Source organism: Chrysemys picta, chromosome 10 (assembly GCF_011386835.1).
Source record: "Chrysemys picta bellii isolate R12L10 chromosome 10, ASM1138683v2, whole genome shotgun sequence".
In the NCBI taxonomy this organism is placed as follows: Eukaryota; Metazoa; Chordata; order Testudines; family Emydidae; genus Chrysemys; species Chrysemys picta.
Genome location: NC_088800.1, coordinates 78624379 through 78651580, shown reverse-complemented (window position 1 = coordinate 78651580; position 27202 = coordinate 78624379). Strand labels below are relative to the sequence as shown.

General features: G+C 45.0%; 1 protein-coding gene across 3 annotated transcripts in view; it reads right to left on the bottom strand.

Annotated features, from left to right (window-relative positions):
- The window catches only part of SDK1 (sidekick cell adhesion molecule 1), a 672364-nt gene that overhangs the window by 41526 nt on the left and 603636 nt on the right, over nt 1-27202 (bottom strand). For 2 of the 3 annotated variants that reach the window (XM_065560139.1, XM_042853129.2), the window contains 2 exons: nt 26208-26267; nt 24079-24180 (listed from right to left, as the gene is read on the bottom strand). In XM_065560139.1, the coding sequence (XP_065416211.1) occupies nt 24079-24180; nt 26208-26267 (162 nt within the window). The remainder of the gene's footprint in view (nt 1-24078; nt 24181-26207; nt 26268-27202) is intronic. The other variant, XM_065560140.1, reaches the window with a different exon arrangement.

The window sequence follows — 27202 nt, the reverse complement described above, 5'->3', positions numbered from 1 at the left end:
GTTGTACTTTTCCATTTATGGAGTGACCAGGTTAGTCGCTTTGTTTATGCCATAAGTGAGCTAAGAAACAGAATCGGCTTTAAATCCATCTTACACCCCAGAGAAGTCTCAGATAAACACTTGCAGTGCGTGTGGAATGAGAATCAGTTATGCCTCTTGGAGGTGGCTGTGTTCTCCGTCCCATACAGACCAGCTGAGTATACTCAGTTCAGCAGGAAGTTCTTTAAGAAGAAAATGGCAGAGAAAAATCTCCTTATTTGTGTCCATCTAAGCTTCAAAGGCAAATGTTCAACGGTGACTTTGCTTTCCTGAATGGCCAATTGGTGAAGATAAACATATAGAGAAGTAGCTCAGGTTTCCCCAATCTTTCTCCTTAGCAAGAGTCACCATAATGTCCTGTTTATGCTATTGGAGTTTGCTGCCATGAGGCTCAGACAATTGGGGCTGCAAACACAAAAAGCAAGAGGAGCGTGGCTAGGGTCTCTCCAATTATCTCCAGAGCACTTTAGAAACAAACCAATTAAAGTAATATTTTCTGTACAGTAAATGGATTCTGATACTTTTTAGTTTTGATTTCATTGTATCTTCAAACATAAACACAGACTGGAATTTTGTCTCTTTCTGCCTGAATGTGTAATTTCTTCACATGCTTGCCATTTCTCCTTCTTTGCATTGCACCATACCAGAAAACTAATCTCTCCTCTTTGTGCGCATCTGGGTTACGCAATCTTTTCCCTTTGCTGTGATCCATCTCAGGGGAAGTGGAACATCTTCCCAAGTGACTGGCATGGATGGTCTGTTTTCTAGATCCGCTGTCTTAGCCTATGGCAGCTCTTAACAAACAGCACATGTTCTTGATACAGAAAAGATGTCGAAACATGTCCTGTTTGAGTTCCCAAAATGGGAAGTAGAGGGCAGGGCATAAAACAATACCACTCCTACCTTCTCCTTGTGCATGAGCAGATGGTACTGCAGCCTTTGCCCACAGTGTCTGAGCTCCCTGCCCATTTATAGATTGTAAACAGATGTGATAAAATATTCACCACCCAAGTAAGATAGCCCTGGTTATCTGTGCCTCTAGAGAGCTCTTTCTTTAGAGAGAATGACCTTCATAAGTCAGACTCTTCCTCTACCCCCCCCCCCCGCCTTCCAGGGTTATAAAATAAAATAGTAATTAACACCCACTCAGCCTGACACCAACTATTTATTTTGTTCTAACTGTGTGGTTTCCATATTATCACTGCCCACCCTGCCGTTAATGGAAATGTTAATAACCAGCACCAGGTTGTTGTGACAGATGCTTGGGCTCATTATCAGAAATTCTTATTTACCGCTCCATTAAACGACAGAATCGCACAAAAACCTACAAAAAACAATTCAATCAAAACTAACTGGAGGAATTTTAACAGCCACATTAATAATCCAAAACATAAATACAGTTAATGTCTTTTGCATGTTTGCCATCGGCAACCCTATTGCAAAATTATTGTTGTACAATTAAAACGTGAAAGGCAAAACTGAGCAGGGTCATTATCCCGGTGTTCAGTTAAAACTGTTTGCTTATTATTATTTTTTAGCCTCTTTTTTTCAGTTGGATGTGTCAAATGCAGGAGGTGAGAATGGGTGTAAATAAAACACAAGCTGGGCTTGTTTAGTCAAGCAAACTCATCCAATTGCTGCTCTGCAATCCAACCCCTCTTCCAGATTTCACTGGTGATGTGAACATAGCAGCAAGCTCACCTGATGGCTATGTTCAGTTCAACTTCATGTTGCTACCTTAGACCTGAAACTCTCAGATGCGGAGGGCTTTATACCACACATCAGAGCACACAACCAAGCATCTCATACAATAGAAACCCTGCAAATACATCTTTGAGGTCTGGCGATGATGACAAATTGGGGAAAACAGAAATATGCATAACCACAGAGAAAAACGGATCAGTTTTACAATCTACTTTTGTCCTATGTAGTGACACAACTGGATGTCTTGTACTGACAGAGAGATTGTACTTTGAGGCTGCATCTACACTAGCATTCTTCAAATTCCCAGTGCTGGGCTAGAACCAGTGCAGCTCCAATGCTGCAAACAACAGCATACACAGACTCCTGTCATTTTAACCGTGTCATAGAACTCTTTTCAGAGCATGTCTAGACAACACGCTTAAAAATGCCAGTGATCATTCCACCCCGACTCTCCTATTTACAGCCCCAGAATCCTGATGTCATGCAAATTATGTTTGGTTTGGTGCCATATGAGTCTGTCTCGCTGTCCAACTTTCAAACTCTGATGCTTCGCTCTCCCTACATCAGGGGTCGGCAACGTTTGGCATGCGGCTTGCCAGGATAAGCACCCTAGCGGGCCGGGCCAGTTTATGTACCTGCTGATGCGGCAGGTTCGGCCGATCGCGGCCCCTATTGGCCGCGGTTCGCCGTCCTGGGCCAATGGGGGCGGCGGGAAGCCGCGGCCAGCACATCCCTCGCTTGTGCTGCTTCTCGCTGCCCCCATTGGCCCGGGATGGCGAACCGCGGCCAGTGGGGGCCGCGATCGGCCGAACCTGCCGCGTCAGCAGGTAAATAAACTGGGCCGACCTGCTAGGGTGCTTACCCTGGCGAGCCGCGTGCCGAACGTTGCCGACCCCTGCCCTACATGCACAGATTTCCTGTTGAAATAAACAGGGACAGCAGAATAGTGCTACACATGCCTGATGCTCTGGGCGAAGTGAAATGTTTAAAAAAGAATGAAACACATCCCTAAAATCACTCCTGTTTGAGACCCCAAAACCTTCACTGAATGCATGGGCAGATTTTACCCATGTACAAGCAAACACATTTTAAAGGTGAGCTGAAAGGCCTTTTACCTTCTAGGAATTCAGTTCAAGATTTCAGGGCTGTGTTTTTCATAGCTGCTGGTCTCACTAAAACATAAAGCAGAATGGGAACTGCTTCCCTGACATTGGTTTAGGTGTTAGTGACATTATCAACTTTATCAGGAGAGACACAGAACCCTGAGGGCCTGAACCCAGCACTTGGCCAGTAAAAAGCATTTCAATTCCTCTGAAAAATGTATTTAGTTGTCATTTCTAAGTCTCCACATGTATTCTGTTTTGGGATCTCAAGTAGCTTTTTGCAAGTGCTTATTTTTTGAATAGGATTTCAGTTCACCTTGAGGCTGCTGCCTTTAAAGACTCGCTCAGCAACACAGAGACAGAGTAAGGAGTTGAATGAGCAGATTGTATAATTGATTAATACAATAATAATACTAATTATGGATTGGGATGAGGCCAACAGAATCACACAAGGCCAGCAAATCAACAATACCACATGGAGACACAAAAAGGTGAAAGCTAGAGCCAAAATTTACTAACATGGATGCCTAAAGTTTGACACCTACATTTATATTTGGACACCTAAAATGTAAGTGGCCTAATTTTTGGCCCACAGCAAAGTCAACGGGAGCTGCAAGTGCCAATCACCTTTAGATAACATGGTGGTTAAAATACTCAGTGGCCGGGCTACAATAGAGTTTCCTGTATTGTTAGCACTGATAGAGTTGCACTGGGCCATTAACACTGATTGTCAGTAATTTTTGGAACGCTGGGGAAGCTCCAGACAACTAGAAGAAAGCGAATGATGTGCCAGTGCTTAAAAAGGGTAAAGAGGACACGCTGGGTAAATAGACTGGTCAGCCTGACATCAATCCCGGGGAAAATAACGGAATAGCTAATACAGGACTCAGTTAATGAAGAATTAAAGGTGGGTAATATAAGTAATGCCAATCAACAGGGGTTTATGGAAAATAGGTCCTGTCAAACTAACTTGGTATCTTTTTTGATGAGATTACAAGTTTGGTTGATAAAGGTAACACTGTTGATGCAATATACTTAGACTTCTGTTAGGCATGTGACTTATATTATAAGTCTGAATTATATTTTGATAAAAAATAGACTGATATAAAATGAACATGGCACACATTAAGTGGATTAAAAAGTGGCTAACTGACAGGTCTCAAAATGCAACTGTAAATGAGGAATCATCGAGCAGGTGTGTTTCCAGTACTGTCCCGCAGGGATCAGTTCTTGACTCTCTGCTATTTAACATTTTTATCAATCGCCTGTCAGAAAACATTAAATAATGACTGATAAAGTTTGCACATGACACAAAACTTAGGGGAGCAGTAAATAATGAAGAGAACAGGTCACTGATCCAGAGAGATTTGGATCATTTGGTAAACTGGAAGCAAGCAAACAATATGTGTTTTAATATGGCCAAATGTAAATTTATACATCTAGGTCCCAGGAATGTAGGCCATACTTACAGGATGGGGGACTCCATCCTTGGAAGAAGTGACTCTGAAAAAGACTTGAGGGTCATGGCGGGTAATTAGCTCAGCATGAGTTTCTAGTGTGACACTGTGGCCAAAAGCTCTAATATGATCCTTGGACAAATAAACAGGGACTATTGACTAGAAGTAGGGAGGTCATATTACCTCTGTATTTAGCACTAGTGCGAATGCTACTGGAACACTATGTCCAGTTCTGGTGTCCACCGTTCAAGAAGGAGGTTGATAAATTGCACAGTGTTCAGAGAAGAGCCATAAGAATGATTATAGGATTGGAAAACATGCCTTGCAGCTATCGAGCTCCTTGAGTCTCTCTATTTAGCTTACCAAAGAGAAGGTTAAGGGGTGACTTGATCACAGTTTAAAGTACCTACACGGGGAACAACAATTTGATAATCTCTTCTATCTAGTAGATGAAGGTACAACAAGATCCAATGACCGGAAGTTAAAGTCAGACAAATTAAGACTGGAGATGGGGAGCACTTTTTTTTTTTTAAACAATGAAAGCAATTAATCATTGGAACAATTTACCCAGGGTTGTGGTAGATTCTCCAATTTTTAAAAGAAGATTGGATGTTTTTCTAAAAGCTCTGCATTAGTTCAAACAGCAATTAATTCAGAAAAGTCCTATGGCCTGTGTTATACAGGATGTCAGACTAGATATATGATTACAGTGGTCCCTTCTGGCTTTACAATCTACTCGAATGATGGGAGAATTACAAAAAAAAAAAAAAAAAAAACCAACAACACCACAACAAAACATAGTTGCATATGTAGCCCAGCATTACTTCTTGTTAGTGTGGGGTGTTACCTCTCAAGGCTGTGTGGCATGTGGAACTTCTCACCAATATGATGTTGCAGTTGGCCTTTCATTTCTTTTCTTAGTGACAGTTGCTACGATGCTTTGTAGGACTCCATAGGCTACAAATCCTTGTGATTTATTGTTTAAACATAATAACTTTCTTTATGAAACGCACCCTGCTGCTACTGTTGTGTCTGTGATATTTGTGGGTAGCTGAGAATTTCTCTCTACTGATTTTATTATTGTTTATATAATGTCAATATTATGCTATGCAATTTACAGACAAGTGTAGGACAAAAACCTTGCCCTCAGGAGCTTGCTTTTTAGACAGAAAACACTCATATAAAAGTTAAGGGGAGGGATGCAATGAAACAAAGATGGACTGCAGCATGCTGTTTAACATAATTCTCTTTGAGTCCACAAGTTTCAAACAATTCTGTGTTTCTATTTTGCTAACACATCTGATCCTTTTTTATCAAGTGAGCGTTATTTATTTTTTTCTGTTCTTCAACAAGAGCTTGAAATTAACCTGGATGCTTTTATTCCCCTCTAATCAATATTTGTATTACACTAACATCTAGAAGTCAGGATCCCATTGTGTTACGAATTGTACAAACATATAATAAAAAGATATCCACTTTCCTAAAGGTTTTACAATATAAGACTGCAGAGAACAGGTGGATTAAAAAAAACCCAGACAAAGGGGCAGGAGCACAAGGAAGCTATGAGATGACAGAGATCAGCATGATAAGCAGTGGTCTCAGCATACCAGATGCCTAATTATTGTGGAGTTTTTGCAGGCATCACAACAGAGGAAGGTTTTAAGGAGGTAAATTAAAGGAGGACAAAGAGACAGCTTTTCAAATGTTGCAGTAGCTCCTCCCATGCATAAGGGGCAGCATGGGAGACAGCACCAAGATAGTTCTTGGAAATTTTTTTTACTGGGCAATCAAAGCTGGTACCTTTGTAGAATGAAGGTGTGGTATGTCATACTATTTATTGGGTCTCCTCCAGCAACAACTGACGCTATTACCATAGCTGTGTAACTAGGATGATCAGTTAGTTTGTGTTATAGAAACAGCCAGAGATGAAGCAGTTTTTCATGGACAGAATGGGATCCTTTAGAAACATATGTTCAGAATCTAGAGGATGTTCTCCAACCAATTCTTGCTATTTTGAGATAGATCACATTTTGGGACTAAATTATGTGGCGATGTCCCTCTAAGTATACAAGTTCAATATTAATTTTATATATGTAATAATATAGACATGCATACACTCCTAGGCAGGGGTTTGAGGAGGAAGAGAATGTACCCTGGGGAGAAGGGTGTTTGAGACCCTAAAGCATCTGCTGTAGCTTCAGCATCCTGGCCTGTGACCAAGCCAGTCCCCTCCTTTGTATTCTACACTCGAAGAATATGCAGATACAGTCTTTGTTCTTCTAATGCATTTTTATAGGACACAGAAAGCATGAAAAAAAAGTAAGTAAAAGCTGCTCTAAATAATAAGTAAACACAATGTCCCCAGCTGTTTTAGTGGTACCAGGAAGTGTGTCCCGCAATGTTTTGAGTTAAAAACACGTATGTTCTGAGCATGTGTACAGAAAGAGAGAGAGAGAGAGAGAGAGAGACTGAGATCATGTTCATTGTACTGTAGATCAAGTTTATATTAGAAAGCTTTTGGATAACAGATGAAACAGGACCAGAAGTGGAATAGAATTCCCACAGCCCCAGACTTAGGGGCAATCATTTCTCAACAAAAATCCAACAAATATGATTAGTTTGTTAAGACCCTTTGTAAAATAGAGGGTGTGTCAAGCAGAGGTAATTTTCTTCCACCAGCTCCTTCCCCTCTCAATCCCTTCCATTTCCATTTAAGGTGGGGCTGCTATGTTCTTTCTCCTGAATGCTCACTGATCTTTTAAAGTGGGCATCACAGTTTCCACTGAGTCATCTGTAAACACATATCTTAAGGGGTCAGTTATTGCCTGGGGGAATCACAAGTTACTATGATTATAATGCCCGGAGCAAACGCCTGAGTGACTCATGTAGTAATACTGGGCACAAATATCACAAACATTGTATATGCATTCTCACAAGGAACTACTTTCACTCCACAAAGACAGGGTGTATCTTTTTCTGCTGTTGCTGAAACGTGATTCTACTTCCTTAATAAAGAACTAAAAGTGATTATCTCATTGGCCAAAGGGGCTGTCAGTCAAAAGGCTGCATATAGTCCGGACCAAAAGGAACACCTCCTATGGAACAATCGAACTATCTCCAGGCCTGGCACAGAGCAGATGGGAAAGGGATGGAAGGGAAAGAATAAAACATATCTTATTCTTTTTCTCTTTGTTTTTCTCCTTTGATGTCAGCAGTATGCTTGGGAGGAACAATAACAGTCTTACAAACATTAGGTATCCACAAATGAATAGACAGGGTTAAACCCAAAGGCCAAAATCCGTTCTCAGTTGCATCAATGTAAATTAGGATTAACTCCACTAAAGTTAATGGAGTTAAATCAGTGTGAAACTTGTGTAAATGAGAGTACAGTCAGCTCCGCTGAGAGCACAATTCAGAATTCAGCCCCAAGGATGTACTGAAGGTTGTTCAAGTATGCAAGAATATACGGCAAAGACACTGCTGGGTGTTTGACATTGTGTGAACATACTGGCCCGACTCTCCTCTCCCTTTCTACACCAGTATAAATTAGGAGAACGCCATGGGAGAAGGTGCCTTTTCTGATCTGCTTTAAAACAAAGTCTATCCTTGTGGGGAGTCAAAACTCACATCCTTCCCAGGGTCTGGCTTTATTAACCAAGAAATTAACAAGGTTCTGTTCAAGTCTTCTCCTCAGGCTTGCCTGCCCCCCCAATTCTCCCTGCTCATCCCACATCCTAGTTCTTGTCTTTGTAGAGGACCACTCCCACTACCTTTATATCCAGATGGGGTAATGAGTCACCTACATCAGTGAGTCAGCAGCATCCGTTTAACATTTATTAGCAGGATCAACATCTGCTAATAGAGTGGGGTGTTTCATGCAAACAGTGTCAACTTGTTACAGTCCACTAAATGTAGTGTTGTTGTAGCCGGTTTGGTCCCAGGATATTACAGAGACAAGGTAGGTGAGGGATTATCTTTTATTAGACCAACTTCTGTTGGTGAAAGACACAAGCTTTCAAACTTACAAAGACCTCTTCTTCAGGTTGAAGAGCATGGTGTAAGCTTGAAAGCTTGTCTCTTTCATCAAGGTTGGTTCAATAAAAGATATTACCTCACATACCTTGTCTCTCTAATACTCTGCTGAAGTCAGTAGTGTTGCAGTGGTGTATAACCAGTAGGAGTGAGAGTAGAATTAGGTCCACAGACTTTTCACATGCTTATGGGTATATAAGGGGTGCATATATATTTCTATTAAGGAAAGGCTGTGCAGCTCTTCATCAGGATAGGTGTCCAGGTCTGTTTGGTATCACGGGGATGTGAGAGCTGTTATCCAAATATATATTGTATCATCCATGTGTGGGTCTGTTTGTATCAACCAGGAAAGGGTCCCAGCTTCCCCAGTATTGACCTGCTTTATCTTGTAAGCCAATATATGGATTTCTCTACTCAAGAATGTCATTGAAAACAGGTGGTTTTAGCTCCCTCTAGAGGCAGTTAGGGTATCTCAGAGACCCTGTCAGGGAAGTTAGCAAAGCATGAGAATAGCCAGAATTTAAGAATGTAGGAAATGTTCCTAGTAATCAGTGTTACCAACTCTTGCCATTTTTCTGAGAGTGATGGGGGCTGAAGCCGGCTCACAGTGCCGCGAGAAGCTCCAGCCTCCTCCTGAAGTTCATCCTTGCTGGAAGCCAGCAGAGTCTCTCTGCTCACCTCTGCTCCTTGGCACCTCTGCTCCTCCGCACTGCAGCTCCTGGCCAGGGAAGGGGCAGACAGGAAGGAGCCCCTGGAGCTGCCTCCCCACAGACCTGAAATGGGGAGAGGGAACCCTGCAGCAGCCCCCAGGCCTGGGCAGGAGGCTGAACTGAGAGGGGCTGAACTGATGGGGCGACTGGGAGAGGTCTGAACTGAGGGGGTGGGAACAATGGAGTGGGAGGGGTTGAACTGATGGGATGCGGCTGAACTGAGGGAGAGGCTGGGGGGACAGAACTGATGGTAGGGGATAGGCAGATGTGGGGGTGAGAGCTCCTACAACACCAACCAAAATCACTTTACTCAATATATTTGGGAGAGTGTCAACACTAATTGTCACACACACATGCACGCACATGCACTGGGGATGGGCAGGAGGAGCTCACAAATCAGAAGACTAAAAAATACGACATATATATTGTTTAAATCTCATGGCTTTTGGGGGGTCCAAATCATGATTTTCAATTTCTTGCAGATGGCAATACTGAATACTATATCATTCAATTAAATGACTGTTAATTACAGACCCAAGCTTCAAAATTCATCCTGTCCTTGATCTTTGAAAATTTCATTTGCTAGGGATTAGTACAGCTCAAAGTGTCACTAGGGGGAGCTAAAACAGCTGCAATCTTTACATGTAATCTTTTCTCCTATCAAAATCAAAGGGAAATTAGAATACATGTGCACCATTCAGTCACAGCAGAATATACATTTTAAAATGATTCCTTTCTGCTCTTTTCCCTTCATCCTCCCGAATGAAAGGATCCCTCCTTCACCTCATCATCCCAGACACACTTGCTAGGAGGGTCAGGGCTACAGGATAAAACTAACAAACCAAAGCCAGTGTAAAATGAAGTATAAAGCCATACATTAAATACTAAAGAGTGTTGGTATAAAAGCCAACTCCTGGAGTAGAGGGGAAACCTTAGAATCCCTCTGACCTTCCTCAGTTTCCCCTCACTCCCTTAATACCCTATGTCAAGAGGGCTGTCTCTCAGACTAAGGAAAATGGATGGAGTTCCTATCACATCAGTCAGCACCACTTCTGTATCTCAGACATTAAAGATGGAAAATACTGTTACATCAGGTAGTTCAAATTTCTGCCATAGCCGGACTGTTCCCTCCATAGTCATCTGTAGAACAACTTGTAGAGCAACACAATGGCACATCCTTTGCAGATGCAGAGACCCATTGGTGCCAACGAACAAAGGGTTCACTGTTCTTTACAAGCAACTCCTGCCTCAAACATCACTTTCATGGTATTTATCAATGAAGCATAGTGTGAACTGACTGGTCAACCACACAACTCATTTGGAACTAAAAGAACACAATTAGGCAGCAGAGGGGAAAAAAGCAAATACTGTGCAATACAATACTGGGTTAAATGTAAACTACTAAAAAATAAAGGGAAAGTTTAAAAAAAGATTTGACAAGGTAAGTAAACTGTTCCTGTCTCTGTTTCACTTAATTTAAGATGGTTAAAAGCAGCATTTTTCTTCTGCATAGTAAAGTTTCAAAGCTGTATTAAGGCAATGTTCAGTTGTAAATGTTTGAAAGAACCACAGTGTTTTGTTCAGAATTACAAACAACCTCCATTCCTGAGGCGTTTGTAACTCTGAAGGTTTATTGAAACTATGCCTTATGGGCTTGGGGTAAAAGTTAGTCTCATTGATGGCCCATTCAAGTGGGAGGGATATGTCACCTCTCCCTGATCAGCAGATGATGTAATTAATGCAAGGTTCAGTTGCCTACCTTTGCTCCATCCTAGAACAGTAAATGGAAAACCATCAAAGACAGCTGCAAACAATCGACAGGACTTGAAGGTAAAAAGAAACATTATAACAGACGGGGGAGTGCCCTGTCCAGGAATAAAGGTAAAAGATCCACTCAACGTGTCACAGGGTGGAAAAAGACACTGCATTCTTTCACTGCGGAGACATCTTGTTGAGCAGGGGTGTTTCATGAACGATTGGATCCTAGTTCCCGAGAAGCAAGCCAGCTCTGCAACAGGCTGAACTCAGAAGGGGAAAACCTACTTCATTAGATGGGAAAGGTAACCGTGTAGGCCTTAGTCCGTGTTTTATGATTTTGTTTTATATTATAACCATTTGTTTCTATCATTCTCTCTTGTTTGTAGTGGAATCTCTATTCTTTCTTAAATCAACTTTCTTTTGTTTTATTACAAGTGCTCACAAGTCCTGTGTGTGATACAGGAGTGATGATTTACAGTAAAACCAGTAAACGGAGGACACTTCCTTTGCGGGCAGAGGATCTGGGATTTCTGTGAGGAGCCAGTGTCAGGAGCTGGATATCACAGGGGAATGATCTAAGGGGAGTCAGGGACATAGAATCATAGAACTGGAAGAGACCTCAAGAGGTCATCTATCCAGTCCCCTGCACTCATGGCAGGACTAGGTATTATCTAGACCATTCCTGACAGGTGTTTGTCTAACCTGCTCTTAAAAATCTTAACCTGCAAGGCAAAGACAGGGCTGGCATAGGCTGGTGGTGTTGGGGAGCTAACACCCAGCTCTCACTGGCAAGACTCCCTCTTGCTAGAGGCAGGAGGTAACAAGATGACACATAGCCTTGGGTACCCCAAAACCCAAAGGCAATGCCTGGGAGGGTCAATAGGGTCACATGCCCCTCTCTAGATGCCTGGTGGGGGTGGGCACAGTCAGCAGGGAACCGCAACAGCAAAAGGGGCAGAATGTGGGGCCACCGACAGCTCCTCTGGTGGGGCTGCACTGCCCTCCCCCTGCCCCCAGCCCTTCCATGCAGCTGCATCTCCTGGAGTCTGTGCAGCCCCGCCGGAGGACAGGGCTGGGGCTGGTACCAGTACAGCTGCGCCGGAGGAGCTGCTGGTGTGGGGCCACCAGGTGGCCCCATGTTCTGCTCCTTTTGCTTCTGCGGTTCCCAGGAGAGCCCTGTTTAGCACTGAATTGAACTGCAGGGCTCTCCTGGGAACTGCAGCGGCGAATGGAGCAGAATGTGGGACTGCCGCTCCCAGGAGCCAGCACCCCACACTGGCAGCTCCTCTGGCATGGCTGTACTGGTACCGCCTCAAGCCACCAGCCCTGTCCTCTGGCGGGGCTGTACAGACCCCAGGAGACGCAGCTACGTGGAAGGGCTGGGGGCAGTACAGCCATGCTGGAGGAGTTGTCGGTGTGGGGCCACCCTCTCTTTGCCTGAAATCAGTATCCGGTGCAGTAGGAGGACAGAGCTGCCCCCTCTGGTAATGTGGGATGAGGAGGGCGCGGGGACCCAGGCTGGGGGCAGGGAGGAGTCACGTGCTAGGGTCACATGGTGGGTCACATGCCCCCCTTTAGCTGGTGTCCCCCTTTGTGTCCCTCCCATGAGTCGCCCATGCCAAGAACTGTTACACCCTTCCCCACCACCCACTGTGGGCTGTGTCTATAGCAGTCTCATTTCCTGACACCTTAGGAATAAAGGGCCAAACCAGAGTCTCAAATATGGTGCTATTAACAGAGTATTGGGCTGTCCACAAGCACCTTTTGGTTCATAGATTGGAGAAAGAGTAATGACTTTTCGTCTTGAACACACCAAATGAATGCATTATTCAGTGACACTGTGTGCTATATAGCTTTGTTCTCACATACAAACATGGTATGTCCTCTAGCAATAATTGGGTGACTAGCCACCTTCATGGCTTTGGAAAGCATAGTTATGGTTTGGATCTGAAGCCCTTCATGTTTCACATAATGGTAATGTACAGTATCTTCTAACAGCATTTCTCCATTTAAGCCAAAGAAGAAAACGTGAGTTTGCAAGACACTGGGTCTGATGAGCAGAGGAAGATTGCCACAGTAAGTTTTGCAGGATCTGGTGCCAGGTGCTTGGGGATGCCCACAGAAAGTGTGGTTTGACAATGTGGCTGACTGGACGGGATGCAGTATGGCGCGCCTCTCAAGGCTGTGTGAAGACGGCGGAACGCGGAGGACGTTTGCTGGCCAATGATTCTTATGTTCTGGGTTCTATTCACAGGGGCAGTGCTGGTGGGGATGTGGTGGGAGTTGTAGCCACCCCAAAATTTGCCTTAGGCCCCCCCGCCATCCCGTAGCAGCTGCCACTCTCCAGCCACCCAGCTCTGAAGGCAGAGTGGAGAGAGCAGTGGAGCAGCAGCGGAGAAGTAAGTCTGGGCAGGGATGCCCAAGAGCAGCCCCTGGCCTATGTCCCCACCTGCCAGGGCATGCCATCCAGGGCAGGTGGAGGGTCCAGGGCTCTCTACACTTTCTGCTCCCCAGACCCCGATAAGCGTCACCTCGGCAGGGGGGACACAACTCTGGGGCTGAGAGAGCCCCTCGGAGTCCTGGAGAGCAACTGTAGAGAGCCCCGGACCCTGAGGGCTCTGCCAGCCCCAGAGCGGGATCCCCCTGCCAAGGCAACTCTTACTGGCTGCGAGCACTGCCCGGCTTTGGCTTCTGGCCTCTGATGGGGCCATGGGAAGAGACCTCGGGGGGAGGGGGGAGGAGCAGGGGCTGGAGCCCATGGAGAGAAGCAGGCATCATGGTGAGGGGGGCTAAGGCCCATCCCAGCTCCCACACAGGGAAGAGGCTGGTGCTGCCCTGACTATTTATTGTGACGTGACCCTATGGTACTTTGCACTATGAGAGAATGTATGTACATATTTAAGCCACAAAGACTACTTAGTCTGCACGGAAACTCCATCCTCACAGCAAATGAAGCTACTCCTCACCTTGACCCTGCTGGCCCCTCAAATCGTTAAGGCTGCAGCTGAGTTCTATTTCATTCTATGTAGGTTCTTATGCCACCCTCATTACAATAGTATCTGAGCACCTTCCAGAAGTGAGTTCAGCTGTCTGACTAACATCTTTCAAGCATTGTTTGTTCTCTCCTCTTCTCCCCAGAGGGAGAGGCACAGTGGAGTGTACTGGTTTGGTTGTGTGTGTGTGTGTGTGTGTGGGCAGGAGGTGGATTGTTGTTTTTAATATATCTATACCTGTTGCTATGTGTTTATACTAGCAAATGCCAGGTGAAAGAAAAGTGGTGAGGTTTGTGATGGTCTTTAGTTCTTCCCATTATAGGCAGGGCTGGCTCCAGGTACCAGCCGACCAAGCACGTGCTTGGCGCGGCACCTGGTAAGGGGCGTGGCGGGGCGCTCCGCGGGGGTATGTGTGTGTGTTTGGCAGCGTGGCTTGGCGGTGGGGGTGTTTAGCGGCGCTCGGCGGGAGGTGTGTGTGGTGGCGGGAGGGTTCGGCGGCGTGGCGCTCCGCGGTGTGAGGGGTGTTCAGCAGTGCTCAGCGGCGCTCCGCAGAGGCTGGGGGGTTTGGCGGCACTCCGCGGTGGGGGGGGTGTTCAGCGGCGCGCCGCGGGGAGCTGGGGGGGTTCGGCGGCGCTCCGCGGGGGGCTGTGGGGTTCGGCGGTGCTCCGCGGGAGGTGTGTGTGGCGGTGGGAGGGTTCGGCAGTGCGGCGCTCCGCGGGGGGTGTGTGTTGCTTCACGGGGGGTTCGGCGGGGGGGGTTTGGCTGCGCTCTGCGGGGTGCTGACGTGTTCGGTGGCGCTCCGCGAGGGACTGTGGGGGGTTTGGTGGTGCGGTGCTCCGCAGGGGGCTGGGGTGGGTTCAGCGGCGCTCCGCGGGGGGCTGGCATGTTCGTTGGCGCGGCGCTCTGCAGGGGGCTAGAGGGGTTTGGTGGCGCGGTGCTGGGGGGGTTTGGCGGTGCGGCGCTCCGCGCGGGGGGGAGGGTGGCAGCACGGTGCTGAGGGGGTATGTATGGCGGCGCTATGGAGGGCGGCACTCTTTTTTTTTGCTTGGGGCGGCAAAAAAGTTAGAGCCAGCCCTGATTATAAGCCTGATTTTACACACTCCACCTTACACTCTAATTTAAAAACCCACAAATATTTCAAAACTTTGCTAGATACTAAAAATCATGCACTGAATAGAGACACTGGATTTATGGCATATTACAACAATCTGTAACACACTAACAACCACACACACCCTCAGCTGCTTCTCCCTCCCTTCCTTTCCTCCCTATGATGGGAGGGGTGTTAAAAGGCCACTCCACCTTGAATAGTCCCTTGAAACATGTGTTAACCACTGATGCTAAACAATCTGTTCCACTTTGTATCTAGCAGCCACACTCCCAGACCTGAAGAAGAGCTCTGTGTAGCTTGAAAGCTTGTCTCGCTCACCAACAAAAGTTGGTCCAGTAAAAGATATTACCTCACCCACCTTTTCTCTGTAATATCCTAGGACCAACGAGGCTACAGCACTATATAAAAAAAAATCATATCAGTCTCAAAATTAATAGGGAAGATCAGGAGCTAAGGCAGACTCTCTCCAAAATTAGAAGTGAATCAGGCAAGAGGTCTCAATTTTGGCTCATTTAGGGTTCAGCAGCCAAATATGGTTCATTTGAGGCTGCAGGATTGCTACGAGGCTAATGTGACTGGAGAAGTTTGGGGTCCAGATGGGGAAAGACTAAGCTCTGCATTTTCTGGGGGTTGGAGTTTTTTCACTGTAACATTCTTGCACTCAATTGAATATTTGCGCTTGCTATGACCATATAATTTCAGTTGGTTGCTAATTCAAATTTTCATGAGGAAAATCGAGGCCTTTTTACTTTCAATCCCTGATAAATACCTTCGGTTCAGTGCCTGACAATGGCTGGGATGCTGAAATCTGAAAGCAAAACCAACAACATTCCCCTGTGCCTAGGTTCAGAGCAGGACAGGGGAGAGTGAGAGGAAACACAGCTGATTGCAATGTTAACCCTTGAGCCAACCGTAGTCAAACGCTAAAGCCTATCCCAGCTTGAATATGAGTTATAAGCCAAAGGCAGAGGTGGTTTTGTCACAGCCCCAACCTCATCTGTGCAATACATGGCCCATTTTATTTTAATAGAGATTGTTCGTGTTTTTTTAAGGGAAATTAATTTCTTTGCTTTCAGTGAGTGAGTCTTGCTACTTTTCTCATTAAGGCCATGTATCCACCAGCACATTTCCTACCATTGTTTATTACTGTATTACTGTAGGACATAGGGACCATAGTCCTGGACCAGGAACCCACTGTGGTAGGCCCTGGACAAACAGAACAAAGAGACCTAGTGCAGATGCAGCTTTACTGGGCACAAATAGTTTCACCACAGCATCCTCTGTCCCTGCACTTAGTTCCTATCAGGGCAACACAACAGTATGAATGCTGTCAGCTGGTTTAACTAGTGCTCCTACAATTGCTTACATTGGTGGTAGTGCAACGGTGGTAGTTTTTCTAAAAACGCTAGAGTAGCTACAGTCTATGTCTTCGGCTGGTCATTGCTGTGAGCTGCCAGGGGACTGTCAGGTTTGTAAGAGGTAAGTTAATTGTCCAGGCAAGTGTTGCATGGCAAAGTATGGTACAATGGGACATAAATAAATGATAACAGGGGAAAAGACGGTAAGCTCCGTTGATCAAAAACGCTTATCCCTTTAGCTCGGACACTAACACCTTTCCTGCATCGCAACATGATAGAAGGAGGCAATTAAGCCAGAGCTAAACAAGAAACTGCTGCACTGTATAAAGCATTGTGTTGTACCCAGGGCTGCTTATGACTGATATTAACAGCTTAACGAGCTGTTAATGAGGTGCTCAGTCAGCTGCTTTTACTTGCTGCATGAAAATATAGCAAATGATTTCAGTAAGCCTCTGCATTCTTGATGGGGAATTAAAGATGTCAGATAAAACTATCAAAACTATGTCTCAATCCTGACATTTTTCAATGCATTGTTTTGAAATTCCTTTTCCTATATGGCAGAATAACATGCTTTGACAGCAGTCTGACTCCTGGTTCCTTCCTTCCTCTCTTGACAATGGATTGAAGTCCCCAGCAACCTGCAGGGATATCTTTTTGTCACATTGACATTAGGACACTTCTTCCAGGGGCTTGCACTGGCCTGGTTAGATTCTCCCTTTCCATTATAACATCCACAGAGCTGAAGTTACTCAGTTTGGGTGTTTAATAAATAAACCTCTTTGATCTCCTACAAAGAGCGTGAGATCCTAAAATTACCTCTAACAGAGTAGCTTGGGTGGGTGACGGTAGTAGGAAATAGAGATAAGCCTTGTCTAGATGAGTACAATTCATATCCATACCATCAATGCAACTCCAGTGCAGTGGTGAAAACTCTAACATAGGCAAGGCTCAGGTGTTTTCATCAACCTTCCAGGGTCCAAAGAGATGCTGTGCACTATCCACACCCGTGTTACCACAAGTGAAGCTGCATCAATGGTGAATTATAGGTCTCATGTGGGCTTAGTGCAGGCAAATCCAGAGTGATGCCCATGTACAGAATGAGACTATGGAACCACAAAACATTTCACAGAAGCTGACAGGATCATCAGAGAAATGCTGGTACAGGGCAATACCTGTAAAGTCCAGTGGCTGATCACACAGATGGCTATGCCATTTGACTATAAGAGCCATGATTTTATTGGCTTCTTATAAGGCACAAGAGGTTGGAGAAAGGTATGTGACGGAAAACCCCAATCAAGATAGAACACTCACCTTTCCTCCATTTTCTCTTTCCACCTTCCTATGTTTTCCCTTTCTTGTTCTGCTTCGATTTCACTCCATTCTTTCAAGCAGCAATGTCAGGGAAACTAGCTAGCAATCCTTAACTCTGAACCCCAGTACAATGCTTCAGAGACCAGACTGTTAGTCAGTTTCAGATGTACTGCTGCTGTTGCTAGGCCCCTATGCAAAGCAGAGTGGCATGGGGCGGGGGGGTACACTAGGCAGCAAGTGGAAGGAGTCAGCTGAAACCTCTCCATACTCAAGAAGCTGAGGGAAGGATTTAACATCTCTGCTGGAGAACAGCACCCCCCCCCCCCCCACTGTGTAATGGCAATGTCCCAGTACCACTGTGCACCATGAAGGCTATGCAGCCCCTTCAGATTTAAACAGAAAATCAACATCTTACATACTTCTTATTCCCCGCCCCCTCACCCAAAGAAGACTTTTACTCATGTTCAGAAGGTAACTCTTACAATTAAAATACTTCCTACATTTCAAAAGGTTGGTACTTCTACATGTCAGAGGGATCGGTCCACTGCCAGTACAAGATATTATAGTACGATTTATTTAGGCAGTGGGGGCGTTAAGGTAAGCTGCACTTTGTTTAAAGCTTGGCCAAAATGAAACCGGTTCCCCACCCCCACCTCTTTAACAGAAGGAAAAACTGCAGCGAGGCTGACAAACTGCATCCTACATTTTAAACTGATGCCATTTGAAATGGCCCAGATATTTAACCTCCCTCAAAATGGGGTTTAGAGTGGAAATGTTCAATTAACTCTTGCAGCAACACTGGCAGCACTGTAATTCTAACCTGCAGACGCCCAGTCATTCACACACACACCTGCAACCAGGGGCGCGGGAACAATTTGTAGAGTGGCGGGTGCTGAGAATCATTGAGGAAAACTGTAAACCCTGTATATGATGGAAACCACTTCAAGCCAGGGGGCGCTGAGACACCCCCAGTACCCCTAGTTCCAGCACCTATGGCTGCAACACACATGCCCCAAACAGATTGAGGGAAAACAGCGAAGAGGGCCAAATTAGAGTGACTGAAGTTGCCAGCTATAATGTGTTGAAGTGTTGGTTTTCCTGTGGGGCCTTTATCAAGAAGGTTCCAGGGACCTCTCTCTAGAGCAGGGGTCGACAACGTTCGGCATGCGGCTCGCCAGGGTAAGCACCCTGGCGGGCCGGGCCAGTTTATTTACCTGCTGACGCAGCAGGTTCGTCCGCTCGCAGCCCCCCCAGCCGTGGTTTGCCGTCCTGGGGCGGCGAGAAGAGGCGTGGGCGAGCGATGTGCTGGCCGCGGCTTCTCGCCGCCTCCATTGGCCCGGGATGGCAAACCGCGGCCAGTGGGGGCCGCGATCAGCCGAACCTGCCGCGTCAGCAGGTAAATAAACTGGCCCGGCCCGCCAAGGTGCTTACCCTGGCGAGCCGCGTGCCGAATGTTGCCGACCTCTGCTCTAGAGGCATCATTTCAACTACATTCTGGAAAGCGAACAAGAGGAAGCCCTTTTTCTGTAAGGGCTGGGAGGTTTGAGATGCGGGGGGAAGATTCCCTCTCCTCTCCCTCAAAGTAATTGGGGGGTGTGGGGAAATGATGCCAAATTGGCCATTGTGGAAGGACATTTGAAAGTACTGGAGAGGGCTTACATCAGGGGATGAAAACAGCCAATGAGGATAAGTCCTTGCACTCACATCTTCCTCCAATAGCAGAACAAGAATCAAAGGGAGAACACACCCTGCTGGGAGCAGCTCACCGCATTGTCTAGAACTTAGCCTTCAGCCCCCAAAATGCTGTTATCCGCTCCTCCTTCCTGAGCACAGTCCCAGTTCTCCCACCTAGATATTCAGTGCCCCCCCAGCCCACTGCACCTTGTGTTCCTCCTAGTCTCGATCTCCTATTCATGTCCTTGGCACTCCCCAGCCTGTTTCTATTCCTTGCCTGTCTGTACTAGTCCAGACACTTCCCAGAAGAATTTGAATGCTTTTCCTGCTGTAATTGACAGGAACAAAGCCTTCTGGGGTGCACTATCAGTGTTTTAGATGCAGGTGGGCAGGGGGATGAAAAATACACAAGTTTATGAGCTCTAGGGACATTTGTGGTGCTGCAAGCAAGGAGGCAGAGGAAAATAATTACAGGTAATAGTGGGAAAAGATATTTGCTTTGGCTTCTGTAAGCTTTGTACTGTGGGGGCAAATTCAAGTCAGGAGGCGGTGGAGGGGAAGAAATGGTCCTATTACTGTCCAGACTGCAACTTTCATTAGACAAGTGAAAGCAAGACAGATACTTTTCCAAAAGTTGATGTTAGCAGCCAAGGCAGCATTTCAATACAGGACTCCCGGGAAGAGGGTCTGCATCTCTGAGTCCTTGGCTGTGTCTTTTTTGCTTCCTGTGCCGAGTCCGCTGTCAGAGCTCATTATTAAAAAAATTAAAAGAAAAAAAATCAGATGCATCAGCTCCCGTGAAGCATGAAGGTCGTCAATGTCACCATCAGTTATAATGACACACGTCACTTTCCCCTTCCCACAAGTGCCTTCATCACCTGTTTAAAAGGAAAGTAGTTCTTGGCATATTTCACCCTTTCCTCCCCAAAAATATACACCTCCAGCAGCAGCTGCTAGAAAAAATTAAAAATTCCATTATATTTCATCCAGGGCAGCTCTGCTGGATGAGAGAAAGCACCAGTGTGTGCATGCTTGTTAGCAAAGGATTTGTACTGCTGCCTTCCATTTTATTCACCTCCCTAAATTAGGGGAAGCATGACTACCCTAAATCTGTGATTTCTATTCAACTATTATGCAGATAGTGGAAGCTTCCTAAACTCCAGATCCCACCCCGCAGCCAGATAACGACAACAAGCCAATGCTCCTGGCATAGAAGCGGCTGTAAAGGAATCTTTATTTCATTCGAGCAGAACACCACCTCTGGTAGCAGCTGTATTTAGGACCAGGATTAATATCAGTACCTAGGCTCTCACTGAACATTCACTGGCTTTCCAACGAAGCTGGAGCCCTGACAGCTGAACTGTTAAATGAATTAACAAGGAGAGAAGGGGGCCTGCCGAAGGGGCTGTGACTCCCTTTCTAATTTCTGTTAAGTAGCAGCTTTCCATTTTTCTGTCATTTGTGAGGAGCTGCACACGGTTCACTAATGAGCAGGGCAGAGCTGTGGCTGGATCTAAACGGCAACATTAGACCATTACAAGCATCTTCTAGTCCACTCAGAAGAGGAATCTGCCGGTCGGTGTGCTCGTCCCCTAGGAAAAAGCCGCTTGCATCTACCCCACTATTTCACTGCTCAAGTCAGGAGACAGAGTGTCACCATTACTGCCCAGTCTTGTCAACAATCATGTCACTCTCACAGAAATATTGTCATCTTCCTTCTTGCCCTGAACGCCAAGTGCATCACAATGGGTACCCGATGGCTAGGATCCTTGCCTCTGAGGAGATGGGTGTTGGGTAAGGTTGATTAGTAGTAGTAGTGTAGGAGTCTGGTGTGCTGGTGATTCCTTCTTGTCTTGTTATAGTTGTGTTATGTTGTTACTGGGTTGTTTGATTTGATCTGGGGTAACCCACAGATCTCTATTTATTAGGGCATTTAAAAAAAATAGTCAAGCATGCCCCGAGTACTGAAAAGCTGCATTACTGTAATACATAAAATCCAAACAAATAGGACTAATTTAAATTTAACAGAGAGGGAAGGGGCAGATCTGCAGGTAATCCTCCGGCAGAAAGTTGGTTCTACCATCTGTAGAGGGTAAAGATTAAGGATAAATCCTTAATTCAGACTATTTGAACTGCACATCAATGAGTGTGTAGGAGTTGGAGCCAGCTCCAGCTTTTTTGCTGCCCCAAGCGGCGAAGGAAAAAAAAAGAAGGAAAACCCGATTGAGCGGCCACCGAAGTGCCACTGTAGACCCGGATGTGCCACCCCAACAATGGACGGACTGCCGCCCCATTCTATTGGCCGCCCCAGGCACCTGCTTCCTTCGCTGGTGCCTGGAGCCGGCCCTGGTAGGAGTAATTTGGTGCTGATTGTGCTCCATGCAGCACAAGACATAAAGATGAAAACAATGCCAGAAGATCTTAACTTTCTGAGACTAGTGGATTCTAAATTTAGGAATGACATATTCCCCCCCAAAATATATACCTTGCATCTTTCTCTCTATATGGCACCTTCCTTCCAGAAGAGCGGTACAAGCTACAAAAGGACTCACTTTACCCACCACATACTGCAACCTGTGGGATGGAATGCAGCAGCCATTTAACAGCAGTCATCAATAGACTATCTGGGGTAAGCTGAACTGGTGTTGGTCTACTTTTGTCTATGTGTGCGCTACTGGCGATGGTATGATAATCTCTATCTTTCAGTGGATTAGTGAGCTCCCACCCCCAGTGTTGGTAACCCTCACATTTTAATTGTGTGATCTTTTGTAAATGAGTCCCTCCAGAGCCAAAACCAAATCAAAGACCCATCTCTTCCTGCTTGTTGTTTAGTTGCCTTTGCTACTGCAGCTAGGAAGCCCTGAGAAATGCCAATAAAACAAAACAATTTCTATTTATGCAGCACCTTTCATCCTAAAGGATTCCAAAATCACTTCAAAAACTTAAAATAACATACAAGCTATATAGAGGGAACACATCACTCCCTAAAGAAAAGCTGCCACCTCTGGGTTGAAACATGACAGCCACTTAACACTGCACTGTAACATCACACAATAGGTCGGGAAATCTGCAGGAAGATCCTAAATTCACAATTTCCACAGCACGGATCTGTATTGTCCCTAATTAGAGTAAACTCCACAAGGCCTAATAAACCCAGCAAACTGTGCTGCAGCTTGAGAAACCCCATCCCTGGCTACATATGAAAGAAGGCCCTCCAGGTGCCTTGCTGTATTCATGAGCTCTTCATCCCCCTGCCACCCATGTGGGCTGCTAAGAGCAATATGTGGGTTGAGGGCTTTAAAGACATGTAGCAGCCTCCTTTTGTTGTATTTATCAGGGTGTGTGTGTGTGTGTGTGTGTGTGTGTGTGTGTGTGTGTGTGTGTGTAAACACCTTGTAGAGATGAGCTCTTAGTTATGAAAGGAAAATTGTTTTGAAGCCAGACATACTTGGCTCCATTTGGAGCTTCCTTTGCCATCTTTTGCAGGAAGAAGTTAGAACTCCAGCAAAATAACTAACTATCTCAATTATGTAAGTATCTCCAACTGGAACTGGAGAGCAGGGCCACCTCTGATTAATTGATGAAATTTTATATAACAGTGAACATTACAACTATGTCTGAAATAAAAAAGATTAAACAGAGTTAATAATTTCTTTTTCTTAGTTCACAGAAATCCAGTATTTAATATAGCAATAAAAAAGCCATCTCTAGAGTTCGAACTCAAACCTTTAAATCTTAGATTTAAGAAAAAGAGTAAAAGTGAAATCAGATTGGTTCATATAGCTGATTGGGCAAGAGACCAAGTGGTGGTGGAATCCCATCTTACCTGAGACTCTAATGGGAGAAGTTGCTATGGGGAATGGTACAGAAGTAATAGCTGAGGAAGCTCACAGCTACCCCAGTGCCAGCCTCTTCCAGCTGGAGTCACTTGTAAAGAATGAAGTAGTGACATGGGCTGTGGGGGAAGATGACAGTTACTCTAATCCCATCTTCTCCCAGCAAGAATTACTGTGGGGGACAGGGTCCCTGTTTCATGAAGCGTTCAAATGGTAAGTATTTGGTAATGAGCACTGTGATGACTTGTGCCTCTTGACTCTGAGCCCTTTAGGATAGGGACTGTAAATTGATCTGCAAGTTACACTTTGTAAAGCACAGTGCACATTTCTGTACTAGATCCATACAAAGTAATGCAAAGGTGCATGGCAAGACAGATATCTAGGTACTGAGGGAGGATTTGCAGCTGGTTAGATTAGAGGCAGAGGTAAAGAGTATTCATTGTCTTGTGGGTGACTGGGAACTTCAGCTCCAGAGCTACCTCTAACCTGGAGACAATCCCCTCCATGGATTCAACTGTTCAAGCTATGTTTGTGGAGGTGCATGCACAGAAAACATTGCCATGCAAGAGGGCTGTAAAATAAAAAAGGGTCTACTTCCAATGTCTCTGTTTTATGACCCCCCTCTTCCTTTCCCTTGTAGTTTTCCTAATCTCCAATTTTTACTTCTTTATATTGAGTCGTCTTTTCCTCACACTTCCAGTTTCCCTTTCCCAGCTAATTTGGTACAGATGTTAATCTTTTGAAAATTGCTCAAAACATTTGCTCTCCTCTTTCTTCAGGAGGCATTTTCCTTCGTTATTCTGGGTATTGTAGATGTGTTGGCTTCTGAACAGCAAATGACTATGGCACTCCAGTCTCAACTTCTGCCAGCAGGAGGTGCTGCAGAAACTTGTGTGGGAATCTCTCCAATACCCCAGTTACTGTCTCAACCACCTGGAAAGTGTGAAAAAACTCAGGTGCTATTTAAATCAATTCATTTTCCATTTGCTTACCTGCTTCACCAACAAATACTTCCACAGGTGTGCTGGTAGGGCTCTCCCCAATGATGTTATATGCTGTTATTACAACTTCATATCTCTTGTATTTCTTCAGCTCTGGAAATTTAAATCAGCAGATTAAAAAAATGGGCACTTTTAACATCCCACTTCATACTCCCTCAGCTCTTTATACCCAGAATTCTGTGTCTCACTCGATACAGTGCTAGAATACTAGAAACTGTAAGTCGCTGAAAAGTTAGTATTTACCTGGCTATATCCTTCTCTAATTCACACATCATCATTGTACTTACATAAATATGAAAGGCACCATATCTGCCCCAAGAAAGGACCTGACTTTCCTATTGCTTCCTTATTTTGCTGCTTCCATAAAAGGGATAATACTTGGTGGGTGACTAGTGGGGAGGGAAGGGGGGGGGGGAGGGAGAAGAGAAACATTGCTGGGCTATTCCACAGCTGCCATTACTCAGGGGGGAAGCATGTGCATGGAGTGGATTCTGCACTGTGCTCCAGAAAGTTCAAGATCTGGACTCATCCTGATGTCTGCTGGTGGGAGATGTCATAGCTGCAGGCCTTCCCCCAGCCTCAAAGAGTTCCACCTTGGGAACAATCAACAGCAGCATCATTACTGTTTGCAGCTGCTGAAGTGGGGTGCAGAGGGAGACTCATGGATGGAATTTGTAGTCCTATTCAAAGGGCTGCACAGAATTATTTTTCTTGCAGCGATCACAGTTTGAACATTGAAATCTCCTTCCTTTTTAAGATCAACTTCTTCTACGCTCCATTTGGCCACTGGGCAAAAATTTCTTAGCTGACCCATAGGAAATACACTAACAGCTGTGGAAAGAGTGACAGCAGGGAGAAAAGAAGCTAGCAAAAACCATGGCATTAGGGTAATTAATAAACAAGGGAAAGACAAGAGGCAGACTAGAATCATGTAAATACCCTCACAGAGGGCTGGCTGCAGCTGCCAGAGTTCCAGGATTTGCATCTGAAAATGAAATAACCTACTCTACAGTAAATATTTATCACCTAACAGGCAAAAGTATCACAGCAAAAGTATATCGAAAGACAGGCCAATAGTATAATAAAATTGTACTTTAATCAGCACTGAGTTTATTCACACAGGTGTGTTTGTGGATATGGGTCTGAATTTCTCCCCTTGTCAATACCTTTTCCCGGTTATCTGTGAATCACACTACACCCCTACCTCTGTGGCTCCCGGCAGGCCATCAGTTCAGTAAAGGTTCAATAAATCTGATCACAGGGGTCCTTCTAATTTCAGCTTCACAGAAGTATTTACAAGTGTTCTGCCCACATCTCTGAGTCAGAGTCCAGCATCTCTGACTCGTTTCAGATACACAGTAGATGATTTTTTGATACATCACTAAGGCTTTGCCAGCCTATAAATAAAACATTGATATACCGTAGGAAACAGCCATCTTGATAGGAATTGCAGCACTTGTCAGCGTGGACAGAGTAACTTTTATTGCTCTTGTTGTTAAAAAAAAAATCACGAGAAGGGTTTCAATGCCAGGAAAACGGAACATATGCGAGTTCAGACATCCAAATGCGTGTGGGGCTAGGGCTTCACTTCTTTCCCCCCTAACAATCTGTAACTTAAAAGCCTGGGGCCAAACCTGCCTAGTGAACCATCATCACCAGAAAGCAACTTGCCTTTTAACTCCGTCGAAGCCTGTTTTATTCATTTCCAACTGAACACACCTCTGAGCTGCATACAAATTCTTTGGGCCCTTTCTAAATTAGCCCTCCACTTGCGGGAGTGCCTCAGCATCCCAGTGTTCGAATCAAAGGACTAATGATGTGATTCAGTTAAACTCAGATGGGCTGTGAAATATGAGGCGAACAAAATCAGAATTCATTTAGCATCAGAAATACTGAGATGTTAGAGTCAATAATGCTTCACCTTTCCAGCAGCCTTATTTTTAAACTGTTACCTATTTGCAGCATCAATGTCTTGATATATTGGAAAGAAGCGTTTAAAGAAAAAGAAGCAGAGTCATTAATCTGAGTTGGTTTCTGCATGATTCGGTGAAGGGAACCATAGAAGTTTGCCCATAGTGTATTCCCAACCATTACAAAAAGTCAAGGCAGCGTGCACTTACGTGTTAATTCATACGTCGTTAATGCAGAGGGGCTATTCACTGTCTGGAAGCTGCTTTGGGCTATTCAGAGTAAGCAAAGCAGAAAGCTTGTTACAGTGCAGGGAAACAGTTATTGCAAATGATGTACAGCAGAGACAGAGGGAAATGATGCAGCACACACGTACACAGTTTGAGCTTTAGGACTGTACCTTGAAGGGCAATAAAATCACATCACTCTCTCGTAATACATCAAAAGCATCTCCCTCACAAGGGGCTGTTTCATTTCATCACCACAGAGAGAATCACACAAATATACAGCACAGGGAAACGTACTGATTCCTTACATTAAATAGAACAAATGCGTATAAGGGAGGCAAATTCTATGGGGAAAACTCCCAGCACTGCACTGAATTGTTAGTTCTCAGCCTACCCAAGCTTAAATGTGGAGCATCATAGGATAAAGTCCCCAAATATGGGACATAAACAGCTAACGCTTAAAATGATGTGGGATTTATTTCTTTAAAACATAAACTAAGTTTCCCCCAGTTTCATTTTCATGGTATTTACAGTAATAATAAACTGTATAAAAACAGCAGGTCACTGTGGAAGAGCGGTATGCATGGGTACAAATAACACTGTATTGCTTTAAGAGAAGAGGGAATTTGCTTTAAAAATCTCTCTCTCTTTCCTGAAAAAGCACAGGAGGGTGATTTATACTACAGCACTATTAGAAAATCAGCTCTGGAACCTTTAGGGCCACATTCTGCCCTGACTTAATTTACAATGGGATTGTACATAGTGTAAGACCGAATTTGATGCATAAGCTATTTTAAAGAAAATCTACTCTCTATCGATCTCATCATAACAGCGTCTATAGGAGATAGCCTGGATGGGTTCTCCCAGTACTGAGAAATGCTGCACGACATTATCACATCATGAAAACCCTGCAGGGCCAGATTGTGCCACTCTTACTCACAGGGAGTAGAATTTTAACCTGAGAGTAATCCCATTGATTT